Source organism: Sphaeramia orbicularis, chromosome 2, assembly GCF_902148855.1.
Source record: "Sphaeramia orbicularis chromosome 2, fSphaOr1.1, whole genome shotgun sequence".
Lineage (NCBI taxonomy): Eukaryota > Metazoa > Chordata > Actinopteri > Kurtiformes > Apogonidae > Sphaeramia > Sphaeramia orbicularis.
The window spans coordinates 15,707,309-15,729,344 of NC_043958.1; the positions used below are offsets into that span (position 1 = coordinate 15,707,309).

Consider the following 22,036-nt stretch of genomic DNA (forward strand, 5'->3'; position numbering starts at 1 on the left):
TATTGTGCTGCAACAAGGTGTTTCCGAGTACACCCACCTGTTTGGGTGCTTTGTGAATCCAGTCTTCAATATACTTTAGTCTTTCACATATCACTTGCTTTGAGTTTCTATGTTGTTTTCATGTCATCCAAAGGCAAAGGACAATCTGTTTTCCTATTGTTACAAAGACAAATGGGGCTTTACAATCCACCTTCACTGGACATTTATCACCACCTTTATCTTTAAGGTTAATTAATCAATAACATCAGCAAATTAAATTACTTCTACCTTTCATTTTTGCACCACAATTTTAAGCAAATAAGTAAATAAGATCAAATAAAAGTGTTTTAATCTTGGTTTCATAGGGTTGAGAATTATTTAGTTAATCCCTGTGTTTTGCAATAGGAATTCAATTTATTTGTGTACATTTTTTTCTTGTCATCAAACATCATGCACCTCATTCCTTCATTCCAGTTCTGCACGCTATTTCAGGTGCTGTGACCCCCCCCTCCCCTGTGCTGTTGTGGCCTGCCACAAAATACACTGCGCTGTGTGTTTTGCTTGATGGAGAGCTACTGTATCTATGTGCAGAGGGCCTCAGCTTGACTGTATTGGCTAGCTTTTGTGGATGCTGCAAGCAAAGCTTTTAGCTAATATGACTCAGCACAAAGTTCTACAGTATCCTTCAAAACTCACAGCCCCGTCTGAAGAATGTACAAACAAGGAACCATGTGAGCCTGCTGGAAAAGAAGATGAGGCTCAAGTGGTATCACATCAGACGCTGACGCTCACTGAAAAAGCAATACCTGAAGAACAAGAGCTTGCCTTGCCTGGACCTCCTTCTCCCTCTGTGAAAGAGCTTTCTGATACCTCTTCAAATGAACAAGGTAACCAAGGCAGCAGTGATGGAGGCGGAGGGGACCCTGGGAGTCACGTGCTTATTGAATCCAGCTCAAAACAAACTACAGCAGGAGAAGAGAGTGAAGAGGCCTCCCACCTTTTGACCGAGGACAAATTGGAAATCACTATGGCTGAAACTCTGGTGACAGCTGAGGGAATAAGAATGACTGAGGAGCAAGATAAAGTCAGTGACATTACATTACAAGAGACACTTGTGACTGAAATGAATAAAATGGAAAAAAGACAAGAAACGGTCAAATCAAGCACAGAACCTGGTGCAGAGTTAAAACAGCATCAGATGTTTTAGTAGAGCAGCAAACGACATCAAAAACCTATTTTGAGACATCCTCAAAAAGCTACGGAGAGGAGTCATATTATGAACTCAGTACAGCAGCAGAGATAAAACTAAATGAAGAAACTGAGAGCATTATGCAGAAATTAGAGGGACAACAGGAGAAAAAAGTCAACACATCTCTTGGTAAGAAGTCATTGGAACAGAGAAGTTTGTCGCTGAACATTACGGTTGGTGCCACGACAGAAAAGACTGCAAAGACCTTCTCAGAAAGCCTATGTCCAATCAGTGGAAGCTTTGATGAATCTGATACTCATCCACCAACACCATTTGTTGGGAGCCATTCAGATAAGCCTCCAGCTTTGTCCATTACCCCAACTTCCACTGCATCACCTGAAGATATCTCTACTAAAGCAGAACCACCCTTAAATTCTTCAAAGCAAACTTCTAGTCCTGAACAATCAAGCAGCCTCTCTGAGATGTTAGACCTGGCTGGAGCTCTGCCTCATAGGAAGGAGGTGGACCACATGAGGCGAAAGTCTGTGCCAACAAATGTGTCAGCTCTGGTGGGAAGTTCTTTGGCCAAGCTTGCCATGGGAGATCAGGCTCCAAGAGTGATGGGTGGGGAAAACCAGCTAGAGGACCTTGGATACTGTGTGTTTAGTGAATATTCAGGGCCCATGCCTTCTCCTGCTGATGTACCAAGTCCTGGGGACTCTCCACATCAACGATTTCCTTCTGTGGAAGGTGATGTTGGGGATGAGTTGGGGCCCGCTGATTTTGAGGGAGTTCAAAAAGTTGCAATGCAGCAACCGAATCACAAAGGGATTGTACCTGAAGTCTCTCAAAAGACAGTCTTTGAGAAGAAAGATTCTCCAGTGAAGTCTTCTCTGATGCTTGAAAAAGCTGTGACAAGTGGAGTAAAACCTGATCGCCTACGAATCCCTATGACCTCCTCGAATAATCGTTTGACAGAATTCCGTCTGGAAAGTGGTCTGCCTGGTGACATAAAAATCCAAGCAATCCCTGAGGTAGATATTGAGAAAGACCCTTCCAGAGAGGCATCCCCAATCCCACCAGACAACTCCTTTACTTTCAGTCCGTCTGAAACAGGCAGTAAGGCTCCCCCAACACCCACCACCCCTAAATCCCCATATGATACAACATCAGCACCTGAACTCGCTGAAGAGGCTAGGATAGATGTTTTACAGGAGGTCAAAACAGATGATGGTGCAGAGTCTAAGAGAGTTGAAAAACCTGAAGATTCAGACAGAGAAATGCAGAAATCTGAAAAGGAACATGACAAGACTGAAATAGAAAATGCAGACATCCATGACAAAGCATTTCAGTCATTAGAAGAAGGCAAAGAAAAAGCACAAGCACAAGAAAGCTCTGAGGATTTACAGGATTTAAGCTGTAAGAGGCCCTTAGATGAAAAAGGGGCTGAAATCCACTTAGAGACGGTAAATCTGGAAAAAGGCCCCAAAAAACTGCAAACATCCTCCCCAGTCATCATTATACCTCAAGCACAAGTAGAGGAGGAAGCTGAGGACGAAGATGATATTGAGATTGCAGAAGAGCCGCAGGAAATAATGGAGGAAGTGGAAGAGTCTGCATACGCCAAAACAGATCAAACAGAGGAAAGTCTGTTGAGAGGAGATGGAAAGGAAGAACAAAAGAAAGAGATGGTGAGACTGTTGGTAGAGGATCAGGTGGTGGAAGATGATCCCAAGTCAGGAGCAGAAGAATGGAGTCACAGTGCACAAAACAGTGACTATGGGGAACCTGCGACAGACAGTTCGCACCTGTCTCCATGTTCTGACCATGAGCTACAGGAACAAGAAGAAGCCAGCAGGAATGAGCAATTGGAAGAGGATAAAGCAGTAGAAGACTCGTACAGCAGTTTAGGTCAGGAGAAAACAGAGGAGAAGGAAGTTGTAAAGGACGAAGTAAGAGAGGAAGCTTGTCCTGTTGAAATTGGCAAAGACAAAGAGGAGAAACCAATAGAAGAAGAGATGGAGAGGAAGGAGGGAATAAGCGAGGAAGAAGACATTGAGGTTGGCCAAGAGGTAGAAGAGACTTCTGTTGGACTCAGAAGTCAGGTACCCAACGATGAAACCACTATGGACACCTCCATCCTAGATTCAGACAGTGGCTGGATGGACTCACAAGGTACCCTAAACTATCAAAGATAATAAATGACTTGTAAAATAATTGTTATTTTATACATTTGATATATTTTATTGTAACAAAAACCAGCTAGTGCCAGTTGAATCTTGTACATCTGAATGTTTGTTGTGTCTGTCAAGGTCTGTAGGCTAGGAGAATTAGCAGTTCTTTTGTAATCCCTCTCCACTGCAGATGACAAAAGTCTTATGACCGAGCAAATCGAGGCCCTTCCTCACGTCCAGAGTCCTACCAGTACTCCTGTGGTGGACAGACCCGCTAAACGGGCCCCTGGCAGAGGAAGGGGCCTACCTGGCAACATTGAGAGTAAAGTGTCTCGCAAAGTGTCCAGCCATCATCCAAGAGAGGAGATGAAGAAGAAAAAAGGTTCTAATTCTCTACTCAGCTTTGCCTTGCATCAAGATAATTACTTCCTTTTTTTAATTGAGTTTAAACTTGTATGTTGTTTTATTCTGTAGTAGTCCCAACGTTTGTAACAGTTGATGATGTGCTAAGGTTTAACAGAGGTTTTCATGTTGGTATAATCCTGTCTCTCCTCTCTGATAGTAGGAGTGAGGAGGGCTGACCAGAATAAGGTGTCAGCCCTCCAAAGTCGTTCTCCATCTCGAAAGAGTGTAGCCAAAGCGGCGGCCAGGCATCCTAGGCCCGCTCTGCTTCACGGCTCTGCTAGACGCAAGGCCACAGGTGAACATTCTTCACCAAGAGTCAATGCCGTGGATAGAGAGAGTCAAACCAAATTTTTTAATCTTAAACTTCCCTGACATGAGAAATTATTGCTATTGCTAAATTATTCCTAGCACAGCCGCTTTGTGTTGCTTTTGAAAACACTGAAAGCTTGATATTTGATTGAAGCGGAGGCCATGTCAGGGTGAGAGTGTTGTTGAAAAATAAATCTATAACAACAGGGAATTGAAGTGGTCGATGACTTTGCTCTCTCTATTGATGGCTCTTTGGGCATTCAAGCAGGTGCAGTGTAGCTGGCAAACATCATGTGCTGCTGACTCATTTTTAATATCATGTTTGGTCTTTTGTTTTATCAGCTCACTCCTTTTGTCTTTGTATTTTTTGTTTCTCATTATATTCATGTCAAAACTGAAGAATTAACTCCTCCTTGTCTTCATAATCACATTTATTTCTGCTCATTAATGCTGTAGTTATTTGTTATTGCTTTTAATTCATTTTCTGACTCAACGCAGGATTGTTTTTCTTAATGTCACTGATGTGTGTGCTGGAGAAGGCTGTGTGCTGAAGACTGAGTGTTGTGTGCAGAAAATGTCTACAAATGTGAACAGCTTTGTCCAAAATGTGAACTGTTATCTAAATGTGTCTGTAGAAAACACGTTTTGCTCCAAATGTATGGGATGTGGATGTGTTTGAGCTGTGGTAATATTCACACTCGCAAATGTCTCCCCCTGCTGGTGTAAATGTGTCATTACAGCATGACTGTGTTGTCTTTTTCTGCAGGCATGGAGAGCCATCAGCCCCTCAGTGTGGCCCACCAGTCCAGGGAGAGGACCACTGTAAGTTTGCACACAAGCAACACAACGCATGCAATTTATTGTTAATTTATAGTTTGAAGATATCTGAGGTATCTTATTTTATTTCCTAAAATCACCGCCGGGCCCTGCTGTATCCCTGATCGATCCCCTCCTTATTTTCTTCACGTCTGCATTTTCATCTGTTCTTTCTCGTTGTTTGCACAACCATTTTGTCTTGCATGCCTGCCTTTGTCTGTGTGCCAGGCTCAACAGAGAAAACCTGTGAGTATAAAAGTGAAATCATACACTTCAAGCAGGTGTACAATCTCACACACAATTTACCTACATTTATGATGTGCAGCACAACAAACAAAGTCTACATCCCACCAAACAATCCCATTATTTCACCTCTCTTGAAAAATCTGTTTGTCTCTTTTCCATAATCCCATCTTCACACAAAGATCTACAAGAAAACATACAAGTCAAAATCAGTGTCCTGTTGAAAATCCAAATATCTGTATTAGGAAAGAATGTTTGCATCAAAATTCTTTCATTAATAAAGACAAGCTTAGCCATTTAACACTGGATCGACCTTTGTCATTCTTTTAAAGACAAATAAAATTCATTGTGACTTGCAGAAATATGTGGAGAGAACAAATGCATTATGGGAAATGTATGCATATGTCCAACCCATATAAAGTCATCATAGAAAGAACAGCACATTACAAAAGGTGTAATATTTTTAACAAATTTAGAAGCTTTTAGTCAACACTGGTCCATGTCCCAGTTTTCTGTTAAACAGCTCTGTTAGTCATTTTCTTGAGCATCAATCACTTCAGATTTTTTACCAACTGGTTTTGATAGATCAGCACCCCACTGGTTTTCCAATCAAGTATGAATTGACTCTCTTCTGGTTTTGTGTTTTGTGAATGTAGTGTCTATATGGTCTTGTTTGTTCGTAGGATTTGACCTGGTGGTAAATGAGTTTCCCGAGATTAATGAAGATAATCTATTTTAATCCCATTATGATGCATTTCATTGGTCACACGTCTTGAAAAACAATGACATCATAGACGCTGCATCTGGCAACCAAGGAAGAAACACATAAACACCACACCCGGACTTATACACATATGTTGTTTCTATAGTAACCAGATCCCAACAAGACAAATGTGGGGCAAACAGTGTGTGTGTATAGCACAATGTAGTGCATGTCACCAGTGCTTAAATTATGATATAAATGCAAAAGCAATGGACTATGCAAGTTGCAGCTATGGCCTTAAGCTTGTCAAAGATTGACATTTTTGCATTTATATTTATATATTTTTTTTTAACATTTTATTTCATAGTATATTTGAATGCAGCTTCCTGTACTGCCATGCTAAGTGTATGGAACATAAATGGACCGTTTCACATTTTATTGTCAAATGTGAAAATGTGTGTTATCATATACGTTTTTTTTTTGCACATTTTAAATTTGTACAAAAAAAATGGAAAAAATTAAATGTCACAGAAGTTTTACATTTGCAAGAAGTGGAAATATTGAAATATGGATAAACTGTTTCAGTCGAGACCTCAATATTACATCACTTTTTAAATTTTATGCCATGGTAGATTATTAATGGAAAAAGGACAGACGATTCATAAGAACACTCCAATGGACAGGAAAAAAATGATACTATGATGCGCTTAAGAGCAAACTCCTTTCACATAATAGTAATGGATTGAAAAGCAAAAAAAAAAAAAAAGCTTTTGGATGATAAATAAGACTTGTAAATAAATTGTTTTAAAAAGTCTTCATCAAATATACATAATTCATTAACAAGTCCCATTGCCCAAAAAATGTTTGTAATAAATATATGTATTTTCAACTGTGTATCCTCAGTAAAATCTTCAGAAAGTATCTCATACAGTGTGAAGTGAATGACGCGTTATTTTACTATAACTATTTTATTCTGCATTAACATTGGATTTTCAATAGTTTAAAGTTTTTTAATTCTATTGCCCAAGTATTTTGTATTTTCAGTATATTCAGTAACAAATCTACCCATGGGTACAAATAAAGTTCCCTTGACCTTGATATGATTTTACATATAAAGACAAAAATTTTTTTTACACATATCCAACCAAATATTTGCTCACTTTAACCTGTATTGTTTACTGGTTTAAACTAATCATTTATCTGGTTTTATGTGACAGTTAATTTGGGCCACTTGAGAGTACTAGTAACGACAGGTGAAAAACTAAGAGAAAAATCAGGAATGAATGAGTCTCCTGCTGATTTTCTAAAAATTTGATGGAAAACCAGTGAGTATCAGCTTGAACTTATTGTCAGAAGCAAATTGTGGAGCATAAGGTAACATCACTGTGGAACACCATAAGTGTATCTGGTCTTATATAGGTATCTGGGTTAATATAGTTGAAAGTCTTATGACCAAACATTGCATTCACTGTCTGTGTACCATAATTACTCCATACATTTCATCCCCCCTCTGTCCCATCTCATTCTTCATCATTTTTCATTTGTCCGTCTTTCTGTCCTCTACACCTGCCTGCATGTCATCCATCTGTCCTGCATGCTACCCTGCCTGTTCTGTGGCCTCGTGCTCAGAGCCCCACACGAGCCGTTCTGTTAAAGATGGCGGTGCAGCGCCAGGCCTCCAACCCTCAGCCCCCCCGGCCTGGCTCCGCCTGTAGCCTTAAACGGAGCCCGCTGGTGGAGGCGGAGCTCAGTGAGGTCCGGCCCTCCTCTGCAGGCTTCCGCTCATCCTCCATACCAAACAAATGGGCAGAGAAGGTAAAGGAGAACAGGGGGAATGTGGGGCACAGGTAGCTAGCTGCTGTCTCTGTGGACGCTTTGCTTTGTGTCATCACTGTTGTATTTTGGGCTGAATCTCTTGTGTGTGTGTGTTCATTCAGGAGAGAACATACCGCAGCCCAGAGAAGAGGTCATCCCTCCCCAGGCCGGCCAAGTCCCTGACACGCCACATCCCTGCTGCTGAACAAGAAGACAACAGCACCCCCTCTAGGCCAACCTGTAAGAACGCAACCCACCCAGACTACATCCTCTCACAGTGCACTTAGCTTTTCCCCACATTTTACTAGTGCTGGTAAGGTTAGCAGGTTTTTAAGATTTTATATTAGGGTAGATATATTCACCAATAACTAATTCTTTCATAATACGTAATCTGACTTTGAGTTAAACAACCAAACTGCATGTTGTTGAAGGTTCAGTACGATCTGTGCACGCTCATGTGTGAATGTGAAGTTTGTGTTGGAGTCTGTGTTGTTCTGGGTGCCTGTTGTTTGTTGACTTTGGCCATTTCTAAGCTAATTATTTCACTTTTTATACAGCCCTAACATCCTTTATCCCAAGGGTAGGCAGCCTCTACTGTCCAAAGAGCTGCACCTGGCCAGAAGAAGACAAAAGCGTGTGGAGCCACAAAAAACATATGATGCACATTTTCAATGGAGAAAGATTTTAAAAATTTTAAAAGTTTTTGCAGGCTCTCTGATCTTTGGCCTGACAAAACAGGCTTTTCATACAGAAGCATTCGCCTTTTTTGGGTTTGAAGTTGAATTGTTGACTTTAACAAATTTCTTTATGTTCAGTCTTCGGTTGAACCCAGCTCTAATTCAGATTTTTTTTACATTTAGGTCCATTAAGGTCCAGTTCAGTTCTGTGGTACTTCGTCTTGACTGCCTAGTATTCAATGATCTGCCTTAGCATTAAGGTTTTGTTTTTTTTTTTAACATTATTGTGAATAAGTACAAGTAAATTGACTCTTCAGAACTACTTGGGAAGGACTCCTTCTACTCCTTGACCACAACAAAACTGTACAACAATAGTAGCTGTTAGCTGAGAAATCTATCCAGCTAATATCAACAACTAAGTCCAGCAACTAGATTTCTATGTACAGGGTGAGTCAGAAAAAAACGCTCTTTCCATTTAAAGAAATTGTACTGCTAAAACGGAAACACTGATTTTTCTTTTGACCATACAGTCATATTGATGTGGTTATTGAGCATGTCTGGTGATGTAGTCATAGATTTATTGCATTGCATAAGAGAGAGAAGGTCCATTGTTTATTGGGCACTGAAATACCTGCCAACACAATGTATGCCACAGTGAACAAACTTGAAATTGACAACAATTACAGGAGTCGGGGCTTTGCTTTCACACTCAGGACATAGGCCTACATGACAGTGCCCAGGGAGTTTTCATCATGGCAAGACCACAGTTTACGGATGTGCAGAGAGCTTTCATGGTGACAAAATTCTGCGAAACTGGTAGCGTCCAAGAAACCATACGGCAGTTTCAAGACCGCTTCCCTTTTTCTTGTGGGGGTATCTTAAAAACCGTGTGTATCAGACTGTTCCACAAACTCTTCAGGAACTCCGAAATCGCATCACGGCTGAAATCCAAGCCCTACGACGAACACGAATGGCGAGAAGAGCTGTGTTAGAGATGCGACAACGAGCACAGATTTGCATCAATCTGAATGGTAGCCAGGCTGAAGGTTGTGCCGGACGACTTCGTTGAGACAAAACATTTTGATGGCGAGTAAACATGCTGTAATGGTTGACAATTTCAATTTCATTCACGGTGGCATAAACTGTGTTGGCAGATATTTCGGTGCACAATAAACAATGGACATTCCCTCTGTTATGCTATGCCATAAATCAATGATTCAATCGCCAGACATGCTCAATAACCACATCAATATGACTGTATAATCAAAAGAAAAATAAGCATTTCCATTTCAGTGGTACAATTTCTTTAAATGAAAAGAGCGTTTTTTCTGACTCACCCTGTAGAGGGCTCACTTCCAAGCATCTTCTTCAGTTTCCTAAGCTAACAGCAATATTATGCAACAATAGCTGCCATTAGGTTACACTACGTTCAGACAGCAGGCCGTAATGCACAATTCGGATTTTGTGGTGAAATCCGATTTTTTTGTGTGCTTGTTCATATTACACATTAACTTCTATCAGTTTTGAGTATGAGCTGAATGTGACCTTGAAATGACCCTCATGTGCAAAAGAGGTCCTGACGTAATGTGTAACCACACAGGTACGCACTGTATTTATGGAAGTAAATATGGAGGCATTTTGTTTCTACGCAAAATTGTCATGTTTGTAACATTTCAATGACATAAAAAATATCAGATACATATCACATTTAGGACCACATATGAAAGTGGCCAGGGTCGGATTTGAAAAAGTCAGATTTGTGCTGTTCAAACTGTCTTTAACAGATCGGATACAGGTCACATATGGGTAAAAAAAATCAGATTTGGGCCATATGTGCATGCAGTTTGAACATAGCCGTAGACATCTAGCCAGCCAACCTCAACAAACAACTGCAGTTGGATGTCAGTAAATATTACACATTGAACCTTTAATATACAATGTAAACATACATGTAAAACAAAAGGATGCAATTCACACAGTTGTGTCTAGTTACTTAATGTGGTGATCAGTATTTGACATTTGAGTGCTAGTAAAACAGCTGTCAAACAGCTTTTCAATAGGTGGAGTTTCATTGATCACAAGCTATGAACTACATTTCCCAGCAGCTTCCTGGAACGAGTATGTGACGCCTAATACTGCAAATGGCATCATGTTTTTACCTTTACAATTTTACTGTTAACTCTCCTTTGCACATTTTTCATGATTTTATTAACCCTTATCATTCCTCGACCCCTGCCGTCTCCTCCTCCTGCTTATTCCTCCTCCGTGTCCCCTTTTTTGCCTCCCCCATCTCTCTCGAAGCGATCCGTACTGAGTCCAGAGGGGACAGCAGGTCTGGAAGAGCCCCTAGTATGGCAGGTAGACCACCCCAGTAGCTCCTGTTAGACCCCATCACACCATTCTCATCAACATTCTGCATTAGTGTATGTGTTGGACTAGTATTAGAGGATGATAACAGGACCTGATCATGTCACTTCTTTCATCTGGGTCATGCATTTTTCTGACCCAGAAACAGGAGGCATCTCTTTCCTCAGGTTGAACTAAATTAGCCTTAACCCCCTTTTTTCTGGTATCATAGCAACAAGGTGTTCAATGAAATCAGCCGCCTTTGTGTACTCACATGCTCTTTGTCAAACATTGTTGTTTAACCTGTTTAGCTGTTCATCGTTCTGTGTGTGCCATGTTATCTTGCCATCTGTCACTTCCCCATCTGTACCCATCTGTGTTCTATGCAAGTGTAAAAATGCTGCTTCCTGTCAGCACCATTTGAAACAAAATGTGCTCTGGATTTAATTAATGCAAGGTTTAACCAGTGATGAAATTGAAGATAAGACAATAAATCACAGGTTTTTATTTCACTCAGTATTTTGTTGGTAGCTTTGATAACGTGACACCTTCACTGTTGCATCCTTTTATGACATGCAATGTTTACCCATTGTCACAACTTTTATTTCCACCCATAGTTGCATTAATTTTTGGTCAAGATCTCATATCAGTGATGGAGAGTTGGACCAATGTGTAAAGTCTCCTCCAGAACATCCCAAAGATAGTCAATGGGGTTCAGGTCTGGACTCCATATGTGAAAATGATATCACATACTCCTGAAAAACTCACAGTTTCAGTCAAAAAGTTTTAGTATTGAAAAATCCACTGATGTTCAGATCTGGTCATTCACTATATTCAGGTTCAGCTGACCTCATTATTTGGACACATAACGCTGCTGAACCTTGACATGACCAACTGAATCTACCCCAGGTCATAACACTGCCCCCACAGACCTGTACTGTAGGCAAGAGGCATGATGGGTAATCACTTCATCTTCCTTGTTCATCACTCTGGAACAGGGTCAATCTGGACTCGTCAGACCACATGACCTTTTTCCACTGAAACACAGTCTAATATTTATGCTCTCTATTAAACAGATGGTTGTTTAAGAAATGAGAAGCTGCTGCATCAGTTAAAGGGTTAAATAACTTGATTTTAGATCAATTTAATTGCTAACCACTCTAATATTTATATTCTTTCTGTTTCCTGCTGTAAATTCATTACAAATTCCAGTGACAGGTTATATTTTTGCACATGCATAGAAGAAACGTGGTTCCTGTACAGATTGATTACTGGCGTCATCAACATCAGAACCAGATAAGGAATCAAACTCCATCTGTTCCAGTGTTTCTGTCTCTCTTTTCCATTTTCGTCCTCAGTGTCATTTGTGTCTTCATCCTTCTTTCTTCCTCTCCGTACTCTAATCCCACCTGTGTCTCCATCCTCCTCAGGTACAGATTCAGCCCGGTCCCGATCGATGCGTAGCGGGGCCTCCACACCCGGTTCCTCCGCCGTTACGCCCGGGACGCCTCCCAGCTACTCCTGCCGCACCCCCGGCTCACGTACCCCGGGTAGCCACACACCCAAGTCTTTCAGTGTCCTCCAGGAGAAGAAGGTGGCGGTGATCCGGACCCCACCCAAGTCACCGTCCTCAGCCCAAAGGCAGCTGAAGGTTCTGAACCAGCCTCTACCCGATCTGAAGAATGTCAAGTCCAAGATCGGTTCCACTTCTAACCTCAAACACCAGCCGAAAGGCGGACAGGTAACACACCAACGGGGAAATGTAACAAACAAGAGTATATCTAAGAAACACCACATAGTTACATATTTGAAAGACAAGGAAATGAGGATCAAGATGAATTACACCTTGAAGATCATTTTAGTAAAACAGTCATCACTGCTCTCAGAAATAAAGAAGAAACTGAACAAAACAAAAAACATAAGTAGCAGGTTAAAACATGGAGACATACAATCTAGTATTTGCACCACAGTGACGTTAATTCATTTAATGTCACACAAAAATAATATTCATGATAATATTACAAGAATTTAAAACAATATTAAATTTGATAAAGAGGTTGCAGAATTATTCAAAACATTAGACCATGTGAAATCACTGTAGGCCTCCTGACTGACCGTCTCTAATTTGCCTCAAACTTTCAGAAAATAATGTTATTAGTCCTAGTAAACATTATATAAAATTCCACCTTTGTGTCTACATTAGTTTTTGAGATATCAAAGCTTTGAAAATGGTGAACAAATATAAAAATGAGTGGTACATAAAAAGATGCCAAGGTCTATAAATCCTACTTACAGTACGTATTGCTTTTGAACTATTCATGAGAGACGCATTAGATTTTCATGAGTTCTTCTAAGGTGCAAGATGTCTTCAACTTCAGTAGAATAAGATCCACGAGGACAAACTGCATTTTACTTGAATTATTTACATGTACTGATAGGATTAGTGCTCCAGACATTATTAAAAATTTTAGATTTGTAGATTATTTGGGTTGCCAGTGGCTGTTTGGGTCTTTGGGGGTTAATAAATACTTTACAGCATTTTCAAACTTTAGTACAAAATATAACATGAATCCTTGTTCTGTCACAAGGGGGCAGTAAAGGGTAACATTGCAGCATTTAATACTGGTCTATAGAAAAGACCAAGGTGTGGGTTAGCTTTTATTCTCTTTATTAGATCATTTCTCATATTTATGTACAGGAAATGAATCAGATTTTAAAATGCATCTAATCTTACACATCTAATAATTTAATTTGGAATGATTTCTCTTGGATAAAGGGATTATTAGATTAATGTTTCACCTATGATTTATGTGATTTTATACTTCCAGATGTTGTGTTTTGAGACCAAATAGCTGCTCTGGGAGATTTATATCCACTTGTGTTTTTGCTCTGCACTTTACCGTCTCTCTCTCTGTGTTTCGGTGTGTGTTTTGTGTGTGTTTTTTGTTTTGCTGTGGTGTAATGATGGGCTCGGTGCCGTCATGCGAGCGCTGTGTCAGCTCCTGTGGCCTGCCTGTAACCCCGCTCTGTGCTGTCGCTGTGTGTCTGCTCCCTCTGCCCTCTGTCTGCCTCCCGTCATCTCCGTCAGTCTGGATCCACCGTCATCGGCCGCCTCTGGCTCCTCTCTGTCTTCATCCTCCTTTCCCGTTACTTCTCTCCAGTCTCTCCATATGTCCGTGAAACAGCAGCTGCACCTCAAGTCATGTTTCAGTCCAAAATAACAAAGATAGAGAGGAGTTATTCTTGCTTTTTCAACCTGCAGCATCATTTTCCCTAGGCGGCTGCTTTCGTCATTGAGTGCATGACACTCCCTGTGGCTCTCAGTATAAATAATTGCAAGCAAAGAGAATTACTTATTGAGAACAGACGGGAAGTCTCACCTCATTTAGCGCTTACTTTTTATTTTTACCCAAGACTAGAATTTTTTTCTCATTCAGACAGAACTGGATTTGACTGGATCCTAAAAAAGACCCAGATGTATTTATTTCTGAAGTTATGATTGGTCGATCCTTATTAGATTCTGCCAGAGCATGTGCTAATATTCTGGGCTCTGTGATTTTTAAATACATGCCCTAAATATAGTAAAAGAACAAGAAAAAATTATAATCTTTCTAATCAATGGCCAAAGATAATCACTTTGGCATTTTAGACACAATAAATAGAGAACAGTTGAAATCACATGACTAAAAACTATAATAAGTATAATGTATAATATGACAAGAAATATAGTATAATTAAATGTAAATAAAGTAAAATCTCTTTCCAGTTTTATCACAAAATTTATTACAAAAGCAAATGAATAGACTAATGTGTGGAAATTTTTATAAACTGAAAAGTAGATATTGAAGTTTTTTGCCTCATTTAATCCACTTGTATATGGTCACCATTAGTTATACAAAGCACATCCATTTCTTGCCATGTTGGCTGTATCGAAGCCTCACCAATGGTATCAATGACATCAGTAATCTTTTGCTTCAGGTCATTGATGTCCCATATCTTTGTTCGATACATGATATCTTTAACAGAACCCCACAGAAAGAAATTTAGGGGAGTGATATTTAGTGAATGTAGTGCCCAGGGAATTTTATCATCCCTTTCAATCCACCAATCTGGAAATGTTTTATTTAGGAAGCCACCAACATGCAGTCTCCAATGTGGTGGTGCAACATCTACCTGGGAAATGATGGCTGGTAAAGCTCATTCAGTCCACATTTGAAGTAACTGATCTCTTGTTGAAGAAAAATAGGCCAATAACTTGATTGCACATGATCCCTCGATGTGATTCAAAACTCTCATAACCACTCAGTACATAGAACAAAAATCTGATGAACATATCTCATCAGTTGCTTTTGTAATAAATGTTTTAAATTGTAAAGAGACTTAATGGAAATCGTGTATAATGTATAATAAAGTACTTCTTTAAATGAATAATGAATTTAATAGTGATTAAGCGCAATAATAGTACATTAATGAAAATAGTTTCTGACAGTTTGGGCTTCTTTCCAGTCGGGCTGTTTGTAGATGAATCGGTTGCATCTGATAATATCGCTTTCTTCCTTCCCTCTCATGAACTGAGGACAATAGTGTGATAAATATTTTAAGCTGCAAGGTAGTCGAGTTATTAGAGAAGCTATTTTCTAACCAACAGATGGATTCAGAGTCTGCTGCACCACCAGTCAATAATATCACTTAAGCAAAGCACTGAGCTCTTATTAGTACTATGTCTTTGATGCTGTTCTCACGTGTTCGCTCATGTCGTATTCGTCTGCAGAGTGTAACAGATGTGTGCTCTAATAGAATGAGAATTCTAAATGATATAGCCCTAATGTTCCCGACATGTTTTCCGACAGTTGAGACTTTTCATTAACCTCTGTGATGTATGAGGGAGGCATTGAATCTCTGTCACTTTGCCAGGTCTTCTTTCCTCTTTGGGGAAAAATGAGACACGGGGACAGAAATTTTTAATGAAGCTGTGTGATGCAGGGTTTGGGCGAGCTGCACAGCAGGCTTTATGCAGCACGCCGTCTGATAGATGCTGCTGTCACGCTGTGTCAACTAAACACCACTGAGAGGAGTCTTGCAAAAACATGACATACATTTGTATTTTACTGTCAAAATAGCCTTGTTATGTAAATTATACTGCAAATCATTAACCCTTCTGTTGTTGGTTGACCTGTTTTTCAGTTTAGGTTTATGATTTCTGGTCAAAACTTCATCACATCATCACTTGAGAGGGGACGTAAACCCTGTGCGAAGACAAAAATCTCATTATTACTCTCACATCTACTGCTTTCCCACGGACGGTATCACCTTGACTTGTCTTGACACCACTTTTTTTGTGTTTCCATTACATTGTCATGCAGAAACCACCATTCACTATCATATATCACCCTCACTGGGGTTCCAGGTGAGACAAAGAGATAGTAAATGTGATGTAAAATCATGCAGATCGCAGATTGGTTGATTCACAATCGTCGCTATATTCGTTCTTAAGTGTGTCATCATGTTTCAATGCAGAATACAAAGCTGAGGTATGAGGATGTTTCCACAAACTTTGGAGTAAATTTTCAAATTGAACACAGATTTGAACATTCTCACCTGAAAAATCGCAATGTGCTTTTAAGTTTCGTCCTCCATTACTGCATTATTTGCCGCTGAAGATGATGTTGCAATAAACTGTAAGTTGTGTTGCTGAGGGACAGACTACACCTGCAGTGGAAATGCTATGTGCTGGTGGCAAAACAGAGCCAAGTCAAGTAAAGTTAAGGGAATCTGAGGTGATACCGTCAGTGGAAAAGCAGCAATAGCCACATGAACACAAATGCATCTATTAAAGTGACCTGCTCTTGCCAGAAATAACACAAAGTTGCAGTGTTAGGCTCACCTGTATGAGAGGTAGAGGCATGCTGCTACTTTATTAGTTCATATTTATCAGTTGAGATAATTCAAAGTAATACTGAACTGTAGATCAGCTAAAAAGACTTTCAGGTCACTAAAATCAATGTTTATCCGAGATATGAAGCAAGTGGATTTTTGGCAAATTAAAGCATTAAGTTTTCCACATCAGTCTTGTTTAGAATGGAGTTCTATTCACTGAAACTTTAAAAAGGCCTTTAATTTGACAAAGTAACAAGAAGTACGACTTATTTTAACAGCATAACTTTCAATAATACTGGATTGTGTTAGTACTGTGAGATAGTTGCAGGATTACCAGTTTATCAGTGTTCACTCAGTTTTTTTGATGCAGATTTTTGATGCATCACCAACTAAAACCCATTGGTGGGTTATCGTTGCCACTCACACAAAAATGGACACGAGTGAAAATGATATCCTGTTTGGCTCCAGGTCACAGAATAACAATGTCCTACTGAATATAATTTTGATCTGTGCCTAGAGATTAAGTCATGTTGTGAGTGAAACTTGACCTGATAATTATGGATTGTTGATGCAGAGAAATAGAGTAAATGTTGTCAAGTCGTTATAAATAGCAAAGATTACGACAAAAGATAAAGTCTGTTATATCGAGTACAAGCAATAAAATATGTAAATTGTGTCTTTTACAAATTAACAACTATTTGTACATTGCAAGTTAAATGTGGTCTAAAATACATAAAATATCTAGTGTACCTATATTATATCAGGAATATTTTTTGACAGATCTCTTGTTGTTAATGAATGAAAATATGGGTCAGAGTTGACCTGCAAATGCTTAAGCTGTAAACAAACACAACAGGAGGCTGTAACCATAGAAACAACTCCATACACACATGCCCTAGCATAAAAATGTGAAAAAACATGTACTATAAATTATAGAATGAGTCAGATTGAAGGTCATTTTATTTTTCCTCCAGCTTTTACACTCATCACATGATATCACTAAGTGTTTTTAGAAATAATTTATATGTAGACAACTACAGGTGGAAGCGCTATAATAGCCAGACAAGAGAAATAATAACAATAATGTGGGAAATAGACAGAATGACTAACATGGGGGTAAAAGGGGGACAAAAATAGGTAAGAGGAACCATGTGTGCAGGTAAGAGGAAGAGCTGTCAGGAGAATCCAGGTCAGGTCAGTGTAGACTAAAGACAGACTTGCTGTCAGGGCTCCCTGGAGACTCCCCTCAACCCCTTTCTGTTCTGTCTGTGTTCAATGGAAAGGGCTTTTTCATGTTTTTATAAAACAACACACTATATAAAACCATTCTCGAGGTTAATTAAGTAGAAAATCTGATAATGCATTCACAACATTACTTATTTGATTGCTCGCCTCTTCACTTGTTTTCAATTTAGCATTTTTCTGTAAGCATCTGTACAGATAATTCGCTCATAAAATGTGTTTTGTGGCTAATTAGATTATTTTGCCTTCAGCAGAGCAGAACAGAGGAACATTTGTGGAATTAGACTGTCTGCAGATAAGTGTTTTGATCTGTATGTGTGGTGCAGGGATGAAATCATTTTCAGATCAGTGGTTGGAGATGGTTTTTAGTGACCAGAAGTGCATTACAATAAAATTTGGTTGTCCTTTACAACTCAGACATAACATGTTAATAATCGGGTAAAAGTTTGACAATGAAAAGTAATAAGAAAGAAATATCACCTAATTACTAAAATGCTGATTCCCCTGCTAACGTACAAGTATGCTAGGTTAGTTCTCCTGCCTGTGTCCTTGACTAGGGTATGGTTTAGCCCACTCTGCCCACTGCTCATAGTCTGCTGGGATGGGTCAAATACAGAAACCAAACTTCTATACAGGGATAATAAAATAAACTTGAAAAAAGATGAATCATAATGATAACCAGGTATGGGTTTATCTGGGAACTATCAGACTGCAACTGATATAATGGGGAAATAAGGGTAGTAATGAAGAAACCTTTGTTCAGACAGCAACTATGCAGTGCTATTTAGTAATGTTGTAATACTGTAGAAACCTCCCATAAATAAGTGGTTATATCAATAGGATAAACTGTGTAGGGGGTCAGATGCTCAAAATAGTAATAACGTATGTGAGGAATCACATGCTGATTTAGGGCAGTACTGGATCAAATAGATTAAGAAAAAGCTGAAAGACAGTGACAGAAGACTAATAGCTGGTATCTCAAAAATGTTCAAGGTAAAAAAAACAAAAACAGTTGTCAGAAAAAAGTCTGAGGTACTTGTAGATACACCAATGTGTCAGGATATGAAACTACAAAAGTGACAAGCAGTATGTTGCAGAAAATCTACATTTATCCATAACCTGATAATGGTGTTTTCATAATAATAATAATAATAATAATAATAATAATAATAATAATAATAATAATAATAATAATAAGTTACTTTCGTAGTAAAAATATAATTGGTAGTTACCATCTTATATTGGTGAAAGTGTGGTTTTCAACTCTTTTTTTAGTGTCAGAACTTGGTGAACAATTACTGATCATTGAAAAAATCTAGAGGAACAATAATGAAAACAAGAATAATATGAAAATATATGAATATGATCAAATGTTGGTTCAAAATTAATGCAAGAGTGAAATAAAATGTAGAAATGCTTTGTGTTTCAGCTGACAATCTGAACAAACCCTGAAGACAAAAGCAAATGATAAATATCACAATATATCATTATGTTGTAATAGTTATCGTGATTGTTTTATTATGTAGCCCAAACTTTTTTTGGTGGTATTAACCTATTGATAAGACCAGTTTATCACTTTGATCATTTCCAAATGTTTTATTATTATGTTATCAAATGTTCTCCCACTGCTTTGGTTATTTATTCATTTTATTTGGAATGGTTTATACATGTGCTGCTGCTATGGGAGACCCTTACAGCTCACATGACAATTACCATGTAAAAATCAAGCTGAAATGCAAAGTGCTACCTAAAAGTCCTCATTAAAAAGTTGCTGTCAGATAAATAAAAAGTAACCTGATTGACAACTGCAGATTCTTTTTCTTCGATCTTTACACTGAGGAAGAATACTGTAAATCTAATCACATTTTAAATGTTAATGCATGTGATGACACATTGATCCATCCATTGCACACTTGACTTAAATGAGGCACATATAGTATTTTCTTTTTTTTTTTTTTCTTTTTTTATCCAACTTTGTTTTAGGTTCAAATTTTAAGCGAGAAGCTGGACTTCAGTCATGTTCAGTCAAAGTGCGGCTCCAAGGATAATCTGAAGCACACGCCCAAAGGAGGCAATGTATGTACGCCTTTCTCTTTTCTTTCTTTTACCTGCTGCTCTACGTTCTTACTTTCTCTTTTCAGCTGGGGCTTTCATAGCGCTGTCTCATGCTACTTTTATCTGTCCATCTGTCTGCCAATCTGTTTGTCTGTCATTGGCTTGCAGGGTTATTTCCAAAGTGTATGTTACTTCTTTATTAGCCAAGAAGTAAAGTTGCTTGTTTCCCTGTTATAAGTGATGTTTTGTTGTTTTTTGTTTAAAGTCTGTATAAATTGTGTGGATTAATATTCTTTAAAACTGCTTCAAGCTACAGTAGACTACAGTTCTACAAGACTGCACACTGATAAAAGCCTTTATCCCAGCTCAAAAGCTTCACTTTCTGCTAGATCAAGAACTCAAAGGCTCTCGGCGAGTGCTGACAGATTGATAAGTCGAGAATTAAAATTGGGACACTTTTATTATTTATTATGTTTTGTTTTTTTTTCCTATAATCTCTCTCCTCTACTTGAAGCGGCCATGTTTGTTTATATAAAGAAGGTACCCTGTCATCCCCAGGTCATGATTCCAAGTGTTAAACTGGACTTTAGCCACGTTCAGGCTAAATGTGGCTCCCTGGACAAATTGCAGCACACAGCAGGCGGGGGAAACGTGAGTGATTCCACAAAAGTCATGTCCACATCAGAGACGTCTCTGAGGAGCTCATTTCCTACCAAACTCCAACAAACAAATAAAATGTGGTTTACAAATGCCCTATGATTCAGGAACAAACACAGTGTGGTTTTCTAATCCAAATCAATTACCAAATGAATATTACTAATACATCATGCTTCAGAATGAACTACAACATGCCCAAGAACAAAAAATCATATCTTACAAAAACAAAATAATCATATGACTTTTGGCCCCGTCTTTGCATCATGTTTGTGTTGATCTTGTCACAAATATCCTGAAGAATTCATCCTCCACAACAAAAGGTGGCACTATGAGTTAATGAGTCAAGAGCTGTTGTTAGACTAAACTCTGGTTAAATCCAAATAACGCACCAGAAACTTGAAGTATTCTATGCTTGGGGGGAAAAAATGTTTTTTATATTAAAATGAAATTATGTGATCTTTTGTTTTACTAGTTCTGTAGTTTGACCTTTAATAATGAAATACATTTTTCTTGGTGTTTGTGAAGAATATATTAAATATGGTGCAAATGAATTCTATAATTGGCTACATTTTCTTGTCTTTGGGGCTTCAGCCAAGAGTATTTCCTAAAAACAGCTAAATCTTTCTAGTTTTTTAATTAAATTCCTCTTTGTGTTATTTCACCTAGCTCGCTAGCTAATATTAGCCTGCTCAGTTGTTTTAGTTGTATTGCACATGTAAAAGCTGTGCTTATTGAATTTATCTTCTATTTATTTTATGTAAAAAGTAAAACTGAGGGTAACATTATTTTGACTAAATCCCAGAAACTGTTAACTTGTTATTTTCACATACTTTCATACTGTAAATGAGGTTTCTGGTGCAGAATAAACACTGGTATAGTTAACCCTGTGAAACCAAGTTATGGTGCCACCTGCAGTCCTGGAGGACACTGACATTTGCGAGGAAATTGTAATTAAAAAAAAAAAAAAAAAAGTATCATATTTCATTTGCAAACAACACTGTATTTTTTGGTTTGACAACAGGACATTTGTAAAATTGGTTCTGGCAGGAAATTAGCTCCGTACTTCTAATTTAAATTCATTTTAGGCATGAATGTGTCTGTGAAATTGAAGGTTTTTTGTCTACACTAACTGTTTATTGCACATTGATAAATAAATACACACTCATTTTGTACGACAACAAACCTGACGCATAACATACAGTATGTCTTGTGTAGTCGTGTTCTATATCTGTGTCTTTCTAACAACGTATACTTCCATTAATTCACATCACCCGTGAACAACACATTTAAAGTGAATCATGTGCTCCCTGTAGTATCATATACTGTAGTGCTTGTGTGATGTGTTCTGTGATGTGCTCGTATCTGTGGGTTCAGTGTTTGTACTTGTTGACCTCCCTCTAGGGAAATAGCATCTGTCATCCTGACCATTGATTGGCTCAATCTGCCTTCATCCTCTTCATCACATGACCATTTCTTCCCCAGACTAACCTCATTTGTAACCACTTGTGATCTTTTCCATCCCAGTACATTTCAGCCACAGACCATATAT

The 22,036-nt window shown here is 38.7% G+C and overlaps 1 protein-coding gene and 1 long non-coding RNA gene across 6 annotated transcripts in view; both read left to right on the forward strand.

Moving 5' to 3' along the window:
• LOC115434311 (microtubule-associated protein tau-like) overlaps nt 1-22,036 on the forward strand; it is a 97,468-nt gene that overhangs the window by 71,481 nt on the left and 3,951 nt on the right. For 3 of the 5 annotated variants that reach the window (XM_030156215.1, XM_030156208.1, XM_030156224.1), the window contains 8 exons: nt 4,823-4,878; nt 5,101-5,118; nt 7,448-7,633; nt 7,756-7,873; nt 10,612-10,668; nt 12,087-12,397; nt 19,759-19,851; nt 20,389-20,481. In XM_030156215.1, coding sequence (XP_030012075.1) covers nt 4,823-4,878; nt 5,101-5,118; nt 7,448-7,633; nt 7,756-7,873; nt 10,612-10,668; nt 12,087-12,397; nt 19,759-19,851; nt 20,389-20,481 — 932 coding nt within the window. Of the gene's footprint in view, nt 1-1,179; nt 3,346-3,531; nt 3,725-3,904; nt 4,043-4,822; nt 4,879-5,100; nt 5,119-7,447; nt 7,634-7,755; nt 7,874-10,611; nt 10,669-12,086; nt 12,398-19,758; nt 19,852-20,388; nt 20,482-22,036 lie in introns of those variants that run through there. The other 2 variants (XM_030156200.1, XM_030156232.1) reach the window with 2 other exon arrangements.
• Nucleotides 14,538-18,778, forward strand: LOC115435056 (uncharacterized). The gene is made up of 2 exons (XR_003937640.1): nt 14,538-16,149; nt 16,195-18,778. It is a non-coding gene; the product is annotated as an uncharacterized LOC115435056 (long non-coding RNA).